This window comes from Mesoplodon mirus, assembly GCF_964341445.2.
Source record: "Mesoplodon mirus genome assembly, chromosome: 2".
Classification (NCBI taxonomy): Eukaryota; Metazoa; Chordata; class Mammalia; order Artiodactyla; family Ziphiidae; genus Mesoplodon; species Mesoplodon mirus.
This window is the reverse complement of record NC_138977.1, coordinates 68,433,541-68,456,782: the sequence shown is the minus strand read 5'-3', so window position 1 is coordinate 68,456,782 and position 23,242 is coordinate 68,433,541. Positions and strand designations below refer to the sequence as shown.

The window sequence follows — 23,242 nt, the reverse complement described above, 5'->3', positions numbered from 1 at the left end:
TATATATATATAATCTTAACTTCTCTCAGATTTGAATGTTTAATCTTTGGAGACATGTAAAAAGCAAACTATTTAATGAGCTAAATTCAGGTACACCCCTTAATATTGCTGCTCTGATCTATTAACTTGTGGTTTATTTAACTTGCAACAGAATCCAGTTAGTAATGCATCAGAAGGATAGCCCTGGTAGCATGCCAATCACACGAAAGTCATTTCCCTTGTTTTCCTTATTTCCTGGAGATGAAGTATTTCACTTACTCCAAGTGCATTACAAAGTGCAGTGCCACTTAATTCCTAAGTTCATATCCGTATGTATTTATTCAACAGTATCTTTGTGATAGGAGATGCTCAATAAACATTTGTCGAATGGAGGAGAATAAATGAAACATACTACTTAAATAGAGTACTGTATAAAATGGCACATTATTAATAACTACATTGGAATTCTTACAAGTGGCTGATGCAGGAACAAATGGTAAGCCTTTTATTCACAGCAAAGCCTGGGAGATGAATAGCTGACACATGCAATGTGTGATTTCTTCATATGCACTAGTAGGAGATTTATATGCACCTATTAACCTATTGGAGTTCCAGTTCTGTCTTAGGTCTTTTGTCATGATTAGCTATGTTGTGACTCTACGTTAAATAAAAGGTTGTCTGTGCTGAAATATGCATGAAATATGAAGACAGAGGCCAAAATTATTATACATGTACATCGTTCCAGCCAAAACATAGATATATCTCTGCTTGTCTATGTTAAAAAAAAAATCAGACATGTACATATGTGCAAAAGAAAAGAATATTTTTCTGGACCTGAGATCTACTGTCATAGACTGCATTATGTCTCCCAAATAACCAATGTTGAAGCGCTAACCTCCAGTACCTCAGAATGTGACCATATTTAGAGAAAGAGACTTTATAGATGCAAGAAAATTAAAATAGGGTCATTAGAGTGGGCCTTTATCCAATACGACTGGTGTCCTTTTAAGAAAAAGAAATTTGAATAAAGACTTGTACAGAGGAAAGAAAATGAAAAGACACAGGGAGAAGATGGCCATATACAAGCCAAGGAGACAGGCCTGAAAGGGATCCTTCCCTCGTGGCCCTCAGAAGGAAACAACCCTGCCAACACCTTGATCTCAGACTTCTAGACTCCAGAACTGTGATAAAATATATTTCTGTTGTTTACACCACCCAATCTGCAGTGCTATGTTACAGCAGCCCTAGCAAACTAATACACCTGTGAACTTAACAGGGAATATAGTGAGGCTGTATGTTAAAAACAAATAGGAATTCTTTTGTTTTTTCAACATTCTCAGTTTTTGAAATGATGAATCAGACCTGCCTGCGTATAGTGGTGGGGCCTGATTTGAAACTTCCTTGGGGTAAAACACCATCGCAAAAGTCACTGCTTTAGGTGAGGCTTCTGATTCATCCTTTCATCAATCAATTATAAATTCAAACTTATTTGATGGCACTGCTCACTTCCACATATGACACCACCGGATTGACAAAGGTAACATTAACACATAGCTGATCATCAATAAGAGCATGGATGCACTTCATGCTTTGAAATGGTACCCCATTCTTGGCTTTTCCCTTGAGGTCTTCAAGTCGCCTGTGTGCTTTCTACCTGTGTCTGCATTGATCTAATAAACATAACAAGAAAAGAGAAATGTGGGGAGGAACCATTCCCACTGCCCTTGATCCCCAACTCAGGTTTTCAGAGGACAGAAATGGGTGGTAACTTTTGTAAATGAAGTCAATGTAACGGCACTGCCCAAGTCACATGAAAGCCACCATGTCAAGGGTGATGAAAGGCGACGGGATACACAGTGGCTCTTATGGAGATCGGCCACTATCATTGATCAGCTCTTCCAATCCTGTGTCACTGTCCACTGTGAACTGAAGCTAGCCTGGGGAGCCAGGCAGGATTTGCTGACACATTCTAAGTTCATACCTATAAGGCGCATTTCTCTGTGCCATCTTAATAAAACAACATGGAATAAAGTTTTATAATAGCAATAGCGAGAGAAGAAAGTCATAATTTTCCATGCTTCACGATTCAGAATAATTAATTTAATAACTGTGTCATATGAGAAGAGTAAATAAAGAGAAGGAAAGGGGTGTGGATATATATGATCACTGAAGCATATACAATTGCAAGGAAAAACAAATTACCAGGGTAGCGCTGGAAATAAAAGCTTGGTGGGAAATATTTTTTAGATGCTAATTTGATTCTTCTATGGAGCCTTAAAGCTGCAGTGTCTACAAGACCACTATTTACCTCCATTTGTTTTTATTTTTAGCAGTTATATAACCTTTTGTTTCTAAAAACCAATTAAACACCTTCTTGATCTCCACTGAGAATTTTCCCTGTTCTCTACCTAGACTATAACAGGACTATGATTTCATTTACAACACCTTGCTGGAGAGTATTTCATCACCAGGGGAGTTTAAATAAAAAAAAAAAGAACTGAAATTAATAAACGAGGGCAGAATCAAAATAAGATGCAGTTTTCTTTGGACACAGTTACAGTCTCTGGGGTTTGGTTCACAGTAAACATTGAGACTCTAGATCTTAGCTAAGCAGTTTCTTTGCCATGCCACAATCTGTAGGTCTGCAGGAAGAGGTTATTTCTGAGTATGAGCATATGCGCCTAAATCCCACACCAAAAATATAGGCTTCTAAAGTGAGTAAATAATTATTTCTATTAAATTGTTACATATAAAAGTAAACCTTCCTTTACTTGATCAGGTGAAACATCTTGTCTACTTTAATTCAGTTTTCCTTCCTCAAATACTAAAGATACCAGCCTTGTTCCTTCCCACATTAAAACTACTGATTCTGCTATTCAAACACCGGACTATATGTATCACATTGTATATTCCTGGAGCTCAGCACCCCCTTCCACCTCCAGGCCTCTCTGAGGACCTGCCCTCAGTGCCAGTCGCCGCAAGTGACTTACCGACAGTGTTTATGGGATCCGGTCAGGGTTTCAATTACAAAGCACTCGCCGTCATTGAGACAGTAGGCAAGGTCCTTGTCTCGGCAGGGTTTGAAGTGCTCAGATCGCTCAGTGGAATATGTCGTTGTATCTGTTGAAAAACACAGAGAAAGGCTATCAGAAGTTCATTCTGACAACACCAACTCCTGTCATTGGGCTGGACCTGTTCATTGAGACCTTCTTATGGCTGCTGACTCTAGCCAGACAGGTTGGAACCTTCACTGTACTGAAAAAACACAACTGGATATGACCATTTAATAGACTGAATGTTTGTGTCCCCCCAGAATTCATATATTGAAACCTAACCCCCAATGTGGTGGTATTAGGAGGTGGGGCCTTTGGGTCATGAGTGGGATTAATACCCTTATAAAAGAGACCCCAGAGAGCTCCCTGGCCCATTCCAGTCATGTGAAAACACAGCAAGAAAATAGCCCTCCATGAACTAGGAAGTCCTAACCAGACACTGAATCCACAGGCACCTTGATCTTAGGCTTCCCAGCATCCAGAGCTGTGAGAAATAAATTTCTGTTGTTTTTAAGCCACCCAGTCCATGGTATTCTGTTATAGCAGCTAGGACTAAGACAACTACTGGATTCAACTGTCTTATTTCTCCACAAGATTTTAACAATTGGAATCACTCTAGACAAGTCCCATCAGAGGATACATTACCAGTAAAAGCTGAATGACCCTACAGTCAAATATCTCAAATTCATTTTCATTAATTTCAGTGTTAAGAAACATGTATTAAAGGATTGAAACAACATCCTCTTCCCTTAACTGTTGTCAAACATCATTAAATATCTGATCAACATACATATACTGTAACTCTTCTATGGAAACCAATGTCAGTTTCTGTGTGTGTGTGTGTGTGTGTGTGTGTTTATCTCTTTTAAGTTATGGCTGTTAATTTGCTAATAGCTAAGCCAATTATTCTTTCACTTTTTCCTTTTATTATGTAATTAAAATGCAAATGTTCCAAATTCTGAAACAGAATCTCAAATGTGAGGAATGATTCTGGTAAATATTTAACACGACTAAATTATTGTCATTTTTTAGCATTATCTTAAAAATGTGTTTTTTAAATCATAATCACTTACTTTTTTGAATTAAGTTATATATCCATATCAGCTTCCTAAATATGAAACTAATAATAAGTATAAGCATATGCACTCTACTGGATGAAAAATCTGTTATAACATGTAGACATTCTCCTTTCAGAGTTTTAAGCAATTAAAATATTAGCACCAATTTCATTGCACTATTCAAGAAAAATATATTTAAAAAGCCAAAGATGGATACATGATTCAGCATGTAAGCTCTTTTTATTTCCTTTACATAGATATAGATTAATAATAATGCTCAACAGCATGGGCCATTGTACCAGTTTACTAACTGGAGGTCACAATGAGCCTCTTCCTACCCACCATCCGAATGGAGGGGAGAGTTATCATCCAGAAAGAAAATTCACTCATGTTCTCCCCAAACCTAAAAAGCCTCAATGTGCCCCTTTCCCATAGGAAGAACTCCAAATTCCTAAGTAGAGCAAAGAAAAACATAGACCAGGTAGAATTTTGCCTGTCTAGACTCATCTTCTTGCATCCTAAAACACACAACTTCATTTCCAACTATTATCCTATTTCCCCAATACCAGGAACTATCATAGTGATCCTTCTTCTTGGACCATATTCTTCTTTGCTGGATAACATCCAGCAATTCTTCAGAGCTTATGTCATCTTCCCCTTGTGTCCCCCAGAACCTTTTATTGCTTGCACCACTGTATTCAATGCTGCAAGTAACCATTTGTTTACACCTTTATCTGTTTTAGTCTGTAAGTTCCTTGAGGTCAGAGGTTGAGCCTTAATCAGAATTGGTGCTCAGTAAAAATGTCTTCAATAAGGCTTCCCTGGTGGCGCAGTGGTTGAGAGTCCACCTGCCGATGCAGGGGACATGGGTTTGTGCCCCGGTCCAGGAAGGTCCCACATGCCGCAGAGCAGCTAGGCCCGTGAGCCATGGCCACTGAGCCTGTGCGTCCGGAGCCTGTGCTCCGCAATGGGAGAGGCCACAGCAGTGAGAGGCCCGCGTACCAGAAAAAAAAAAAAAAGTCTTCAATAAATCTGATAACTCAAGGTGGGAGGAAGCAGGGGGTGGGGGTGGGATGAATTGGGAGACCAGGATTGACATATATACACTAATATGTATAAAATAGATAACTAATAAGAACCTGCTGTACAGCACAGGGAACTCCACTGTACAGTAGAAACTAACACAACATTGTAAAACAACTATACCCCAATTAAAAAAAAAATCTGATAACTCTAACATTACTAAAGTTTAAACACCATTGATGAAACGTATGGTCATTAAAGATATCATTATAATCATCTGAAAGTTAATGTATATCTTACAATAAAAAGTTAAACATAACTTTCATATTAATGTTATCATTTTAGTATAGTCGTTTTAATACTGATAAATATTGCAAAATAATCACATTGCCTTCAGATTCACACAGACCTTACTCATATGCTATTCATATACTGTGAGCATTGAAAAGTCCACTTCTAATCTTCTTTCTTGATCATACAATGGGAACTCATTTTTTTCTACTTCAAAATATTTGCCTGTTAATACTTCGGCATGAAATAAAGGCTCTGCAAAACAGACACATTTTTTGTTTGTTTTCCAGAAGATCTCCTCTACAGGGAAGATTTGTTATTCAAGACAGTATGTGATAAATAGTTACACAGACTCAATCTCTCTTTCTATGGGAAATATTTAAAATTCAAGAGCTCTGAGCCAAAAATTCAATATGAACCACCACACAGTTGACTACTACTCTGACCGCTGAAGTATATTAATTCATGATCAGTTAAGTTTTCCTTTAGTTTCTTATTATCCATTTATTGATATTCACTGATCATTCCTCTAAGAACAGCTTTTCATTAACATAAACTACAGCATAAAAAGGGAGATCCTTATTTTATAATCAGTGGTTTTAACAAGCTACAGACTCCAAGAGCAATACAATGGCAAAGCAATCACAATCAATTAGTTTCCATCTGACAACTGCTGTCTCTGGCGGTTACCGCCCTATTCTACCAACCACTTTCTCATCCATCAGCACAATACACAGGATCAGAACCAAGTAAAACGCCTCTGCAAAGGCCCAAGGTGGGGGAGTACAGAGATGTCAAGTCTAACATGCCCTCACGTTTTCTATTTCCATAGCTTAGAGAATCCCAAAATTGATTCAAAATACACATGCTTATCCCTCACAGTGACTTGACTAAATTCTAAGAGAACATCCTTATTAAATATTTTAAGTAACTTGATTTAGTACACAACCGAATATTAGTCTTGATCCTTCAATAAATAAAATGCAGTTATCAATAAATTTGAAATCTTAAGAATTTACCCATGCATTTCACTATATAGTACCCATAGAGCACTACTCACCTAAAATCACAGAGGTGTTGGGAAAGGTAAACAAAATTCAACATGAGGTGAAATTTTACACTTGTAAGGCATCATGCCAAATATGTGACTGGAAAGATAGAAAAATTCCTTAATGAAATCACTAGGCTGTTATACTAACTCTAAGACCACCTACACACTTTTGTAAGGTAAATCATAAGTATACTGTGTCTAAGTCACTGTTAGCCTTTCTATTACTTACAACCAAAAACAGTCCAAAGAGATGGTAATAATCTTGGATGACAGCCTCCAATATTTATAGGTCTGCTTATAAGTACATGTATGTATACATTTAATTTTTAACATATACAATATATTGCAAACATATAAAATAGAGCATAAGCAAAAATGAGATAAAAATAAATAAGGTATAATCCTGATTTTCTTTCTGTGCCCTAAGGTGACACGGTATGCCCTAACATATCCAGCTGAGTGCTTTGTTCTGAAGGGGAAACATGGGACATTTGTGAGAACGAGGTAACAGATAAGACCTAACTCCAAACTATAAAACTTATGGCCCTCAATATCCTCGGGGTACCTTAACAATCAGACATAGAACTCTCATCTATAAACTTAGCCAACATATTCAGAGCCCAGTGTTTGTTTTAAAACTGCACCACTTTTAAGATAGTCTAATACACTAAGGTGGCTACGGTATATGGTACTATTTTGTCATGTTTTTAAAATTCAAGGAGCACCTTCTGTTTCTAGGAATGATATCTGGTAAGTAAAATCGTTATAGAGCTCCCTGTTGTCTTCAAAAAATTACATGGATAGAGGTCCAAGTAAGTAAACTAGAAGGGGCCAAATATTCCCATGAATTCTCATTTGTTTTCCAAGGCTCTCCCTTACTCCACAGTACCTCCTTATCAGGCATCACTCACCCACCACATCAGCTCATGAACCTCCCATCTTACTGGACCATGAGCTTGTGGGGGTGGAGCAGGTCTTCACATCACTGATCCACAGTCTTACAGACAGCCTGACACAGAGGTGCACACAATAGATGTTTATAGAAGAATGATCTTTTTATAACATGAGTGTTTTTCTAAATGTTCTGTATAGTCAAGTGTGCACATTTTGTAATCATAAAAGAAAAACTCTATATGAATAAATGTTTATAAGTTAGGACATGAGATGAGTTCCAAAAGCAATTTTAGGTAAAGTGCTTAGAATTTTATAAGAAGAGCAGAAAATCAACTCCACAAAATGGAGGCAAAGGGAGGAGAAAAAACAATAATTAGGGAAAATATTCAGAAAGAGACCGCATGAAGGATAAAGGAATGTTAGGCTTAAAATGAACAGAGATAGTGCTTAGGATAGGGATTCCAAGCACCATGAGCAAAGTTCAAGGTCTCAGGACAAGAAGTGCAGTTGCTGGCTTGAGGAATAGTGTCCATTCACTTGGGACCACAAAGGCTGTGCAATTATCCAGACCATTCATCTGGCACTTGTTATATGTAGTTTAATGTGTTTTCTTATATTTTTATGGGTTTTGGTCTCTCCCCAGGGAGGTCAGGGAGAGTGCTTTGCTTTCAAGTTCTGTATTTTTTCCGCATCATGTAACATATATAGTGAGCAATCGTTACAGTAATTAGATGCACAGTGGGAACTAGTGGTTAATTCATTAAAGGCAAAACGGGAAGAAAATGTAAGGCTGGAAGACAGAAATCCCTGCAGATTTTGCAATGAAAGTTAATTTATTAATGAATTAAAACAATGACTGGTTTTCCCCCTTAAGTACTAACTTGAACCTGAATGTTACTTATGGAGGTTTTCTCTGTTGCCAGCACAACAATGCACACTGTGGGAACAGAGATTTTGTTGTAGGAACAAGAGTGCTAAATGGTCTATTACAGATAATAATTGCAGTAGATAATCAAAGAAAGGGAGAGCTTAATTCACGCTATAGTTATCTCTAAAGGCTTCCCAAAGGGTTGGTATTGGAGTTACATCTTGAATGGGCATGATTTAATTGGCAGAGGAAAATGAATTCTAGATAGGAAGAGCAGAAACACCTAAGGAAGGAAAGGTGAGGCACAGCTTAGGCCCTAAATCCATCTTCACATGCCTGACTTGCAAATGTCAGATTCATGAAGCAGTTTTTTCCTTCCCCCACTGAGTTCATGACATGACAATTCTCTAAGAAAAGTGAAGAATCTGGTGATGCAAGCTTTTAGGATTAGCAAAATACCTTTACAGGCTAGAAGCCATTTAAATATGGTCGTTGAGGCAGAGTCAAGATGGCTGTGTGGGAAGATGTGGAGTTAGCATCTTCCCACAAGTAGGGTGCCTGCCAGCTGCTGGTGGGGGACTCTGACGCCCAAGGAGACGGGAGGAACCCCAAAATGAACCGGTAGGGTGTAGGGGGACTGAGGTGGGATGAGAAGTGGAGGCCAGACAGGATCGGCACCCCTGAGGCTGGGGAGATCAGGAGAGGCAGGCGGGAGGGACTCTCCCGGAAGAGCAACAGAGAAGCAGAGGACGATTGCCTGGCCCACTTGGGCACAGGGAGCCTGCTGAGCTCCCAAGCTGGTATCCCCCACCTCCAAAGCCCCATCCAGGCCACGTGGGTCCTGGGGGCATAGGAGGGAGGCCAGGGAGATCAGGAGAGACAGGTGGGAGGAGCCCTCTGGGAGGAGTGGGAGAGGAGCAGAGGGCGACTGCCCAGCCCACTCGGGTCCGGGGAGCCTGCTAAGCTCCCAGGCCAATCCCCCACCCTCCAAGTCCCCTCCAGACTGCGTGGGTCCTTGGGGGCATAAGAAGGAGAATAGGAGAGGCAGGCGGGAGGGGCCCTCCCAGAACGGAGGATCAGGATAGGAGAGGAGGGCATTTGCCCTACTCACTCGAGCCTAGGAAGGCTGCTGGGACCCCAGGTGAGGTCCCCTGCCCTCTGAGACGAGGAGTGAGGGGCACACCTGGCTCCCTTCTGTCCTTTGAACCTAAGCCTCACCACCCCACAACCCCCAGGGCCTTTTACAGCCCAATGGGTCCTGAGCATTGGCCCTGCCCACAGCCCAAACCTCACCCTTACTTAGGCCCCACCCCCAAAGCAAAGGCCTTCCCCCCTCCTTTTTTTTTTTCTTTTCCCTCCTCCTCTTTTTTTTTTTTTTTTACTATTGTGGTACTGATGTACCTTCCGGATGTTGATTCATCTATATTTTTATTTTTATATTCTTTCTAACATATCTGTTAGTTTCCTAGTCTAATTTTATTTTTTTACCTTACTGTTCTTTTTTTTTTTCTTTTTTTTGCTGCCGGCTAAAGCTCCTGCGGTGGGAACTCTGAGTCCAAACCACTGGACTAACAGGAAACCTCAGACCCCAAGGAATATTCACTGGAGTGAGGTTTCACGGAGGTCCTCATCTCAGCACCAAGACCCAGCCCCACCCAATAGCTTACAAACTCCAGTGTTGGAAGCCTCAGGCCAAACAACCAGTAAGACAGGAACACAATCCCACTCATTAAAAATAAAAAAATGAGACAACAAAAAGAATATGTCGCAGATGAAGGAGCAAGGTAAAAACCTACAAGACCAAATAAAGGAAGAGAAAATAGGCAATCTACCAGAAAAAGAATTCAGATTAATGATAGTAAAGATGATCCATAATTTCAAAAATAGAATGGAAGCACAGATTCAGAAAATACAAGAAAGGTTTAACAAAGATCTAGAAGAACTAAAGAACAAACAAACAGAGATGAACAACACAATAACTGAAATGAAAGACACACTAGAAGGAATCAGTAACAGAATGAGGCAGAAGTATGAATAAGTGAGCTGGAAGACAAAATCATGGAAATAACTGCCGGAGAGCAGAATAAAGAAAGAAAAAAATTGAAGACAATCTCAGAGACTACTGGGACACAACACTAAATGCAGTAACATTTGAATTATAGGGGTCCCAGAAGAACAAGGGAAAAAGAAAGGGTCTGAGAAAATATTTTAAGAGATTATAGTTGAAAACATCCCTAACATGAGAAAGGAAATAGTCACCCAAGTCCAGGAAGCAGAAAGAGTCCCATACAGGATAAACCCTAGGAAAAACCAAGACACATATTAATCAAACTAACAAAAATTAAATTCAAAGAAAAAATATTAAAAGCAGCAAGGGAAAAAAATATATAACATACAAAGGAATCCCCATAAGGTTATCAGTGGATTTTTCAATAGAAACTCTGCAGGCCAGAAGGGACTGGCAGGATATACTTAAAGTGATGAAAGAGAAAAACCTACAACCAAGATTACTCTACACAGCAAGGATCTCATTCAGATTCGATGGAGAAGTCAAAAGCTTTTCAGACAAGCAAAAGCAAAGAGAATTCAGCACCACCAAACCAGCTTTACAACAAATGCTAAAGAAACTTCTCTAAATGGGAAACACAAGAGAAGAAGACCCACAAAAACAAACCCAAAACAATTAAGAAAATGGGAATAGGAACATACATATCAACAATAATCTTCAATGAAAATGGATTAAATGCCCCAAACAAAAGACACAGACTGGCTGAATGGATACAAAAACAAGACCCATATGTATGCTGGCTACAAGAGACCCACTTCAGACCTAGGGACACGTACAGACTGAAAGTGAAGGGATGGAAAAAGATATTCCATGCAAATGGAAATCAAAAGAAAGCTGGAGTAGCAATACTCGTATCAGATAAAAGGGACTTTAAAATAAAGACTGTTACAAGAAATGAGGGACACTACATAATGATCAAAGGATCAATCCAAGAAGAAGATCTAACAATTATAAATGTTTATGCATCCAACATAGGAGTACCTCAGTACATAAGGTAAATGCTAACAACAATGAAAGGTGAAATCAACAGTAACACAATAATAGTAGGGGACTTTAACACCCCACTCACACCAATGGACAGGTCATCCAAACAGAAAATATATAAGGAAACGCAAGCTTTAAATGACACAACAGACCAGATAGATCTAATTGATATTTATAGAACATTCCACCCAAAAGTGGCAGAATACACTTTCTTCTCAAGTGTACATGGAACATTCTCCAGGATAGATCACATCTTGGGTCACAAGTCAAGCCTCAGAAAATTTAAGAAAATTGAAATCATATCAAGCATCTTTTCTGACCACAGTGCTATGAGATTGGAAATCAATTACAGGGAATAAATACTGTAAAAAAACACAAATACATGGAGGCTAAACAGTGTGCTACAAAACAACCAAGAGATCACTGAAGAAATCAAAGAGGAAATCAAAAAATACATAGAAACAAATCACAACGAAAATATGGCAACCCAAAACCCATGGGATGCAGCCAAAGCAGTTCTAAGAAGGAAGTTAACAGCAACTCAATCTCACCTCAAGAAACAAGAAAAATCTCAAATAAACAATCTAACCCTACACTTAAAACAACCAGGGAAAGAGGAAGAAAACCCAAAGTCAGTAGAAGGAAAGAAATCATAAAGGTCAGAGCAGAAATAACAGAAATAGAAATGAAAACAATAGCAAAGATCAATAAAAGTAAAAGCTGGTTCTCTAAGATAAAAAAAAATTGATAATCCCTTAGCCAGACTCAACAAGAAAAAAGGGATAGGATGCAAATCAATAAAATTAGAAATGAAAAAGGAGAAATCACAAGTGACACTCCAGAAACACAAAGGATTATAAGAGACTACTACAAACAACTATATGACAATAAAATGGACAACCATGAAGATATGGACAAATTCTTGGAAAGGTATAATTTTCCAAGACCGAACCAGGAAGAATTAGAAAATATAAACAGACGTATCACAAATAATGAAATTGAAACCATAATTAAAAATCTTCCAACGAACAGAAGTCAAGGACCAGATGGCTTCACACGTGAATTCTATCAAACATTTAGAGAAGAGCTAACACAGATCCTTCTCAAACTCTTCCAAAATATTGCAGAGGGAGAAACACTCCCAAGTTCATTCTACGAAGCCACCATCACCCTGATACCAAAACCAGAAAAAGACATCATAAAAAAGAAAATTATAGACAGATATCACTGATGAACATAGATTCAAAACTCCTAAACAAAATACTAGCAAACGGAATCCAACAGCACATTAAAAGGATCAGATCCCATGATCAAGTGGGATTTACCCCAGTGATGCAAGGATACTTCAATATATGCAAATCAATCAATGTGATACACTACATTAACAAATGAAGGAATAAAAACCATATAGTCGTCTCAATAGATGCAGAAAAAGCTTCTGACAAAATTCAACCCCCATTTATGATAAAAACTCTCCAGAAAATGGGCATAGAGGGAACATACCTCAACATAATAAAGGCCATATGTGAAAAACAGTAAGTATCATATCAATGGTGAAAAACTGAAAGCATTTGCACTAAGATCAGGAACAAGACAAGGATGTCCAATTTCACCACTATTATTCAACATAGTTTTGGAAGTCCTAGCCACAGCAATCAGAGAAGAAAATAAATAAAAGGGAATACAAATTGGAAAAGAAGAAGTAAAACTGTCACTGTTTGCCAATGACATGATACTAAGAAAATCCTAAAGATGCAACCAGAAAACTGCTAGAACTAATCAATGAATTTGGTAAGGTTGCAGGATACAAAATTAATGCACAGAAATCTCTTGCATTCCTATACACCAACAACAAAAAATCAGAAAGAGAAATTAATGAAACACTCCCGTTTACCAAAGCAACAAAAAGAATAAAATATCTAGGAATAAACCTAAGGAGGTGAAAGACTTGTACTCAGAAAAACTATAAAACACTGATGAAAAAATCAAAGATGACATAAACAGGTGGAGAAATATACCATGTTCTTGGATTGGAAGAATCAATATTGTGAAAATGACTATACTACCCAAAGAAATCTACAGATTCAATGAAATCCCTATCAAACTACCAATGGCATTCTTCACAGAATTAGAACAAAAAGTCTTACAATTTGTATGGAAACACAAAAAAACCCGAATAGCCAAAGCTATCTTGAGAAAGAAAAATGGAGTTGGAGAAATCAGGTTCCCCAACTTCAAACTATACCACAATGCTACAGTAATCAAGACAGTATGGTACTAGCACAAAAACAGAAATATAGGTCAATGGTACAGGATAGAATACCCAGAGATAAACCCACACACATATGGGCACCTAATTTACAAAAAAGGAGGCAATAACATACAGTGGAGAAAAGACAGCCTCTTCAATAAGTGGTGCTGGGAAAACTGGATAGCTACATGTAAAAGAATGAAATTAGAACACCACATAACATCATACACAAAAATAAACTCTAAATGGATTAAAGACTTAATTGTAAGACCAGACACTATAAAACTCTTAGAGGAAAACACAGGAAAAACACTCTTTGACATAACCACAGAACGATCTTTTTTGAACCACCTCCTTGAGTAACAAAAATATAAACAACAGTAAACAAATGGGACTTAATTAAACTTCAAAGCTTTTGCACAGCAAAGGAAACCACAAACAAGATGGAAACACAACCCTCAGAATGGCAGAAAACATTTGCAAATGAAACAACACAGGATTAATCTCCAAAATACACAAACAGCTCATGGAGCTCAATATCAAAATAACAAATAATCCAGGTAAAAAAAAATGGGTGGAAGACCTAAATAGACATTTCACCAAGGAAGACATACAGATGGCCAAGAGGCACATGAAAAGATGCTCAACATCACTAATTATTAGAGAAATGCCAATCAAAACTACAATGACATATCACCTCACACACGTCAGAATAGCCATTATCAAAAAATCTAGAAACAATAAATGCTGGAAAGGGTGCGGTGAAAACGGAACCCTCCTGCACTGTTGGTGGGAATGTACATTGATATAGCCACTATGGAAAACAGTACGGAGTTTCCTTAAAAAACTAAAAATAGAACTACCATACGACCCAGCAATCCCACTACTGGGCATATACCCTGAGAAAACCATAATTCAAAAAGAGATGCTCCACAATGTTCATTGCAGCTCTATTTACAATAGCCAGGACATGGAAGCAACCTAAGTTTCCATCGACAGATGAATGGATAAAGAAGATGTGGCACATATATACAATGGAATATTACTCAGCCATAAAAAGAAATGAAATTGACTTATTTGTAGTGAGGTGGATGGACCTAGAGTCTGTCATACAGCGTGAAGTACGTCAGAAAAAAAAAAAACCATATACTGTATGCTAACGCATATATATGGAATCTAAAAAAAAAAAAGGTACTGATGAACCTAGTTGCAGGGCAGAAATAAAGAGGTAGACATAGAGAATGGACTTGAGGACATGGGTTGGGAGGGCGAAGTGAGAGTAGCCTCAACATATATACACTGCCGTATGTAAAATAGTTGGCTGGTGGGAAGCAGCAGCATAGCACAGGGAGATCAGCTCGGTGCTTTGCAGTGACCTAGGGAGGTGGGATAGGGAGGGTGGGAGGGAGGCTCAAGAGGGAGGGGATATGGGGACATATGTATGCGTATGGCTGATTTGCTTTGCTGTGCAACAGAAACTAACAGAGTACTGTGAAGCAATTATACTCCAATTTAAAAAATTCTAAAAAAATAATAAATTTGTGTTAAGCTAATAAATTTGTGTTGTTTTAAGCAAACAAATAAATAAACAAGGTTGTCGACTCCAGCAGGGTCTTCCCTGGGTGGAGTGCCGTGTAAATGAAACCTGCTTCTGTACCTTAAAATCCCCTGTAGAATATGCCATTTATCAGGCACCCAGGAAGGTGCACTGACATAAGACTGAGTTATAAAATATTTAATGGTCAAGGAAAATTGCAAGAAGAATGCAGTGGTGTTTGAAAGGGAAAAACCATTTCTCAGCTGGCAAAAAGGAGAGATAGCTTTCTCCCCACTGCCAAAGATCAGACAATTGTTCACTTTGCTGGCGTGGGAGAAACGGGGAGTGCTGGGCAAGGAATTTAAAAGTTCAATTTAGTCATGGGACTGCTGTGAGAACTGACAGTTCCTGAGGTATCCCAGAGCCATCAATTCTTGCAGCAAATGTAGAAAGGACCCTTATCAAGCTTGTGTGACACACCTGGGCCACCTTGCCTTTTGAATTTTTTTTTTTTTTTTTTTTTGGCTGCATTGGCTGCGTGTGGGCTTTCTCTAGTTTTGGCGAGTGCGGGCTACTCTTCGTTGCGGTACACAGGTTTCTCATTGCGGTGGCTTCTCCTGTTGCAGAGCACAGGCTCTAGGAGCACGGGCTTCAGTAGCTGTGGCACACAGGCTCAGTAGTTGTGTCTCGCGGGCTCTAGAGCGCAGGCTCAATAGTTGTGGCGCACGGGCTTAGTTGCTCCACGGCATGTGGGATCTTCCCGGACCAGGGCTCGAATCCGTGTCCCCTGCATTGGCAGGCGGATTCTTAACCACTGCGCCACCAGGGAAGCCCCCGGTCTGAAATCATACTTTTAAAAACTGCACCAGCTTAAGTAAACCTGCATGGGACATAGCTTGTTCAATGGAAGTGCACTTATTGGGGAACTGCAGAGTTATCCTAAAGCTGAATATATTTCTTTCTGCCTGCACACATACACATACCTATATAAACTGCTTTCAGTGACAACAGTTAAAATACCAGCTACTGTCACTGGAACATCAACTCTGCTCCCCACATCACTCTACTGAAATGGCCCAGTCTACATCATTAGCAATCTCTAAATTCAATGGATGTTGAAATGTTTCTTTTTTTTTTTTTTTTTTTTTTTTTTTTTGCGATACACAGGCCTCTCACTGTTGTGGCCTCTCCCGCTGCGGAGCACAGGCTCCGGACGCGCAGGCTCAGCGGTCATGGCTCACAGGCCCAGCCGCTCCGTGGCATGTGGGATCTTCCCGGGCCGGGGCACAAACCCGTGTCCCCTGCATCGGCCGGTGGACTCTCAACCACCACGCCACCAGGGAAGCCCTGAAATGTTACTTTTTTTCTCATCTTGTTTGAACTCTCAGAAGCATCTAATACTCTTAGTCAAGCCCATCTTCATAAGAAATTTTTCACTGGCTCCCACTGTCACATAACGTTGATTTTCCCCTTTCTTTTTAGTTTTTGTCACCTGTTTCATCTAATTTCTATTTAAAAGCCAGATTACTTAAGGGCCAGTCTTTAAATAACTCCTAACATATACTCAGTGGGGCTCTAAGCATTTTCCTTTAGCTATTTTTTGGTCTTAAAATAACACTATGAATTTATGCTACTATTTACTATCCTTACTTTACAAATAGAGACAATTTATTCTTAGAGATTTATGTCATTGGCCCTAAGTCACATGGCTCTGAGTTGGCAGCTTCTGGACTCGAACCAATGCAAGTCTGACTTGTTCCACTAGACCGCTTCCCGTAGACCTTTTTTTTTTTTTTTTTCCACTTTTACTTATTCCCTAGGCTAGTGCTCCTACAGGTGTGGTCCTCAGACCAGCAGTATCAGTATTACCTGGGAGTACATGAGCAATGATAATTCATGAGCCCCACCCCAGATCTTCTGCATCAGAAACTCTGGAGGCGAGGGGAGGGACGGTGCTTTAACAAGCTCTCCAGGTAATTCTCAGACACGCTGAACTCTGAGAACCAGCTGCCTTGGGTGAGCCTGATACCATCTCCATGCCAATAGCTCTCAAAGTTACACCTGAGCTCAATCTGCCTACCTGCAGGTTTTCCTGAGCTCAATCTGCCTACCTCTCTCTTCCTGATTGTTATCCCAAAGGCACCCAAAAAGTAACTTGTAGAAAATTCTTGCTCTTCCTCCACAAACCTATTCTTCCTTTAGGATTCTCAATCGCAGCAAATGTCACACTACTGATTCCCTTGTGCAGGCCAGAAGCCCAGAAGCCATCCTTCTTACCCTCCACATGAATCACGAGATATCAGTGGGTGACTCTACTTCCTACATATCTCTGGAATCTACCACTTCTTTCCATCTTAACTCACCTGGAATACTCATCATAGGCCTGCCTACATGCGTGCTTGCCAGGCTAAAATGAATTATCCACATTACAATCCGTTTGCACAGTGTGTACACTACACATAATGAGGGTTCATTTCCTTCTGGAAAACTGCTTAGTGGCTATATCCCTGCCTCTTATGAAGAGAATCAAAATCCTTCCAAGGCCCTGCCTCTGTCCTCATCTCATACATAATACCTCTCCCACCCCACCCCCCATTTTCAGCGCATTGGCTACAGCTGTTCAAATGGCCCATTCCGCATCCCCTAAAGCCTTTGCACATGCTCCTCTCTGAAGAGGGGCACCCTGAACACCCCACACACTCTCACAGTAATCTACAGATTTCATCCAGAGCACATACTATGAGATGGCGAAACATAAAGCAAAAAATAAACTCCCATTAGTTATTCTCTACAAAATCCCTTGGGTTGTACCGCCAAGCACGGGGGCTCTTCTCATGGGCACTTCCCTCATTTAGGTCAAGGCACTACTCCCTTCGTTTTCCTTTCTTTGTCTTTCATTCTTTCAAGCAGAGAATATCTCCACACCAACCCTGAATTAAAAACTTTTCCTTAGAGATGAGATGTTCAAAAGCCCCATAGAGGGGCTTCCCTTGTGGCGCAGTGGTTGAGAGTCCGCCTGCCGATGCAGGGGACACGGGTTTGTGCCCCGGTCCGGGAAGATCCCACATGCCGTGGAGCGGCTGGGCCCGTGAGCCATGGCCGCTGGGCCTGCGCGTCTGGAGCCTGTGCTCCGCAACGGGAGAGGCCACAACAGTGAGAGGCCCGCGTACCGGGAAAAAAAAAAAATCCCCATAGAGGCTTAATTCCTTCTAATAAAACAGCCTGGCTGGGGAGTTTGAACTGTGAGGCGACTACCCCACAGGCTGAGTTAACCTTTAAGAAAAAGCAGGGGCACGTTACTGTGAATGCGTAGCTTAAAAATCCAGGACATAAGAGGACTTTAAGAGGACAGAAACAGCAGTCATTTACTCACATTGGTCAGAAGACGGGGATTCTTAGACACTTTGCAGAGCGGCGTTTTGTCTGTCTGGTTCCAAACAGAGTCACAGAGTAGCTTGGTGGAATATCACGTTTGCTCATTTGGAAACATCTCAGTCTGGCTGCCAGCAGGACCATTTCCTGCTTTTTCAGATATTCCTTTACTTACATGGGCGCATCAGGATGTACAGAGAAATTCCAGTACCGTCAGCCCAAGAAAGAACATGACTCTGTAGGTGATTAGCCAGTCTTGGCCTCCAAAAAGGAGAACGTTGAGGTTAGAGCAGAGAGGCCCTTTGAGCTTCTCCAGCACAGAACCTCTGCTAACTGACTTCTGGTCTGAGCCTCTCTTCCAAGTCAGGTGCAGCAGGGAATTTAAATGAGACGCCAATTTAGACCTCAATTAGCCAGCTGTTTCCCATGCTTGCTCCCTAAACAACCCTCTGATTTTTGATTTTCCATGTCCGAATGCTTTTCAGATTGGGATATGTTCATTCTCTGTGATATCTTTATTGCCCTGAAGCACCTTTATGTGGCATACACTGGGTGAGACACCCTTGCATGTGTAGCAAGAGCCTCCCGTCCGCGCTCCCTGTGCTCCAGCGAGTTTTCTGCAGTCAACAGGTGACACGCCCACCTTGAGAGCATGCCCCAGCTGCCTAAAATTCCCTCGTGTCCTCGTACGAGATTAACAAACACTTCTCAATCCTGCAAATCACCACACAAGCCAAACTCAAAAGGCTTCCTGGGACTTCACTTTCCCGCGTTCTTCTCACGTTTCTTGGGCTCCAATAACACTGGAACAGATCAGGCCTTTTATGACTTTGTGACTTTATATATCCTATTCCTTTGACCTATACAGTCAATAGGTCTCTGCCTGGCAAAACGTTTCTCACTGTTTAAAACCTATGTGAAATGAGAGCTCCTACTGAAGCCTTCTCCAGATCCTCAGGATACAAGTATTTGAAATTCCAATAACACTTCATTCCTCCTTCTAATACAGGGATAATCATTCTGAATTGCAATTTAAATGTTTACATGTCTACTCTCCACCCTTTTCCCAAACCAGACTCTGAGTTCCTGTGGACCTGGCAAGATCATCTCTAAATCCTTACCATTTATCCCAGGGCCTGACAGATAGTAGATGCTTAATGCATGCTTTCAGAGTGAATAAGTATTATAATGGTTACATGAGTGATTATCACATCAACATCACAGGCACACACATACCTTAAGCATGATAAGGTAAACACCACCTTGTAACTCCATATCATAATAATGTTTTTGGAGCTAAATGATGAAAAACATATCTCTGCCTATGTGAATGCACCTGAGGCTGATTGCTAATAATCAGGGTTTTTTAACGTTCATTGGTTTCAGGTGAAAAATAAGCAGTGTGTTCCTTGATAAACATGTTTGTTTACTTACGAACTTTCTCCTAGTTTCAAATTTCTTGCCTGTCAAGTATGCACAGAGGTGATATTTAAAATATTTAATAAGCAGTATGGAAATGACAAGTCTAATCAGAATAAATCAGTTCATAGCTAGAGCAGGGTCCTAGAGGTAACCTAGTGGGGCCAGATCTTAACTCTATGGTTTCTGGATTAATACTGAGGAAGTTTAGGAGTCCTGGTGCAGGACATCCTGGATGTCATGGAGAAAATTTATTCAGGGGGATGTGAGCAGCAGCTATTTACCAACTAGAATAAAATCACTGCAATACTTTAACAGCCAATACAACTACTGAAGTACCCTGCTATATATCATACCTTCTCGTAGTCTAAACTTGTCTTTAGCTCTTTCAGTTGTAACAGCTGAAACCAGACAATCTTAGGATAACACAGAACTTGGAGGTCAACATGTGATAATAATGCTTGGAATAAACCTATTAATCAGATATAAATATTTTTCAGAAGAGAAACTGAAGCACAGGGGATCATGCAATATGCTTAGGATTTCACAGCTAATAAATAGAAAGGCAGAAATAAAACCCAGAGAAGCCCAAGCTCCACAGTGAATGTCCTTCAGCCCTCTGCAGCTCCACCTGTTCTGAGTCCCGGACTCTTTCAAGGTATGTGTAGTCAAGTATCTCCTTGCCAAATGCTGTTAGTCACTTTATTATGAGTCAATGCAAGAGCAATTAGGAAGCGATATTTTTCGGGAAACCATTCATCTTCTCACCCATCCACCCCACACCCATTGTTTGAGCACATACTGAAACTGTCAGATAGGTACTGGGAGAAAATAAGTGGGTACAAAAACTAAAATAAAGACAGTGCTTGACACTGGGGGTTTCTTTTACTCTCACATTTTCTTTTCATGCTATTATGGCTTTGAAATCATGTCTAAACATTGACATGATTCTCCAAATTCCTTCATAGAAATGAACATCACTCACTTTACTTATTTAAAAGCTTCTTTTTCCCCCTAATAGCCCTAGATCTTATTTGGATCCTCTTTGTTAGTGTTCAGAAATCCAAGCACTTCCTCCTCTGTATGGGTCATGAAGAAGGCATGGGCACTGCAGCTACATGGGCACTGCAGGCCTAGGCTGAATCCCTGCTTATGCATTTGCTATGTCATGTCACGGCAGAAGCAGAAAGAGAAAATGTAAGAGTTCAAAGAGAGGGCAGCAGTGGCTTGATGCTCCACATTCCCTTCCGTGTAAGAAGGGCTTGGAGAGTGGCTTCAGGTGGGAACTAGACTTACCTTAATGCTGCCTTTGCATAGAAAACATGTTGTTACTTCTGTGCGCTTAATTGGGATCCTTCCAGAGATGGAGATTACAACCACCATTCTACTCTGTGTTTCTTTAAGTTTGGATTTTTTGGATTCCACATAAAAGTAATATCATACAGTATTTGTCTTTCTCAGTCTGACTTATTTCACTTAGCATAATGCCCTCAATCTTGACCCCTACCCTGCCACCACCTCCATCTCTTGGGATCTTGCCTATAATTCTGGGTGTAGAGAAAAGTCAATCAAAGGAAGTTTCCCAAAGAAACTGTCAAAGAGACTTTAGGGAGTACTCACTCTGGCTGATAACAAAAATTATGAAAATGATATTAAAGGACTGTAAAAGACTAATGTAGTGCCAATTGTTCAAGTACCAGGCCTATGGCTTCAAGCTGTCTTGCATCTCCAGACCCACCTTAGCTAGCATATTGCTAGACACACAAGAGACGATAAAGAAATGCTAAATCAGATGGAACAGCTACAATTTCCTAGAACACGCAGTAATGAGGAGAGGAAATGCAAATGTGCAACCAAAGTATTAGGACCAAGAAGACATGAAGGGTCAGCAGAAATGCACTAAAAGTTGAGTCCTTGGAAACTTAAGGCACTTGAATTTCAACATGTCCAAACTTAAAAAAAAAAAAAAAACTAAAGAAAAAAGACAGAATAATTGCTACCCCAAAACATAGGAACTCAATAATGCAGGGTTAACCCCTAAAATGCCACAGTTGTTCAAACCAGACAACCTAGAATTCATTCAGTCACTAAGTTATTTATTGTTTTGACAACCTCCAGGTCTCAGGGATATGCAATCAGGTTATATTTCACTCCCTTAAAAAGTCTCATCCTCTGCACCCCTGCTCATCTTCTTAGTAACAGTGTAGGGTTTGTCCCAAGCAAACGCTGGAACTCTGTGCTTTGGCCTCAGTATGTGGAATTAAGTGTGCCTAGCCTTAAATACCTCACGTTTGTAATGTACCTTTGGAAATCTGGGTTTGCATTCAAACTTTGCTGGTTATTGGCATTTTGAATAAATTGAATATATGAAAATGTATAATTCATGAGGTTCCATGAAACCTGAATGAGAAAAAGGAACAATGCATGGTAATGGGTCTTGCAGTACGGGGCACCGAGCACTTCTTTCCCTTATTTACATTTTGCTAAGTAAGTCAACAGATAATTTATTAAGCATCAACATACCTAATTCTATAATGTCTCTAATTCTACAGTGTCTCTACAATTAAAATCATTTATTTATTTAACAAGCTATCATTGGGCTCCTCCTATGAGACTCTCGAGTACCATACTGGTTCCTGGGGTGAAAGTGAGGAACTCAGTTCAGAGATCATAAGGCACGTGGCTGCCTCCCAGGAACTGCCAGGCATGTGTGACTGTCAGGTACCCAGTCCACGCTAAGTGCCAGGCAGGGGACAGGGGTGGCAAATGTACTCATAACACCCAGAGTTTGCTGACTTCTTAGCACTTGTTTGGAGACTGGATATGGCTACAGAATTTCAAATATTAAAATGTTCCTCATAGGGCAGTTTGTAGTTTTCCCATTTACTACTAAAAAGAATAGATAAATAAAGTGAAGGATGTCCCCAACAATCACTAGACCCGATGATGTCACAAGTACACAGCCTGCAACTCTACTATCGCACGGCTCTCAAGAATTAAGACTTTTCTTAATTTTCTTAATTTCCTTAAAAGTTTTTATTTATGTTTTTCTCTTTTGCCAGAGAAGAGAGGGACTCATGTCTCATTCAGTCATGATTGTCTTACTAATCTGTGAAAATGTGGACGAGAGATAGATGGTTAGAATGCACATGGCACAAAGGAAAGGTCTATGGATCTTGTTTGACTCTTGGCTCAACCATGATCACCTGCTTTTCAGCCAGTTCTTAATTTTTCTAAATTTTATTTATAAAATATGATCGTAATATTACTAATTATTCATTTTCATAACAGTTGAAAGGGCCCGATGCAGTATTGACTTCTAGTAAATATTAATTTCATCTTATGAATTTTCTCCTTGACAACTTTACTTTCCATTTGATTAGAAATTTCTCCA

General features: G+C 40.0%; 1 protein-coding gene across 7 annotated transcripts in view; it reads right to left on the bottom strand.

Moving 5' to 3' along the window:
* The window catches only part of NRG3 (neuregulin 3), a gene marked incomplete at both ends in the record, with an annotated part of 1,107,647 nt that overhangs the window by 625,504 nt on the left and 458,901 nt on the right, over nt 1-23,242 (bottom strand). For all 7 annotated transcript variants that reach the window (XM_082611217.1, XM_082611214.1, XM_082611218.1 and 4 more), the window contains one exon: nt 2,970-3,099. In XM_082611217.1, coding sequence (XP_082467343.1) covers nt 2,970-3,099 — 130 coding nt within the window. The remainder of the gene's footprint in view (nt 1-2,969; nt 3,100-23,242) is intronic.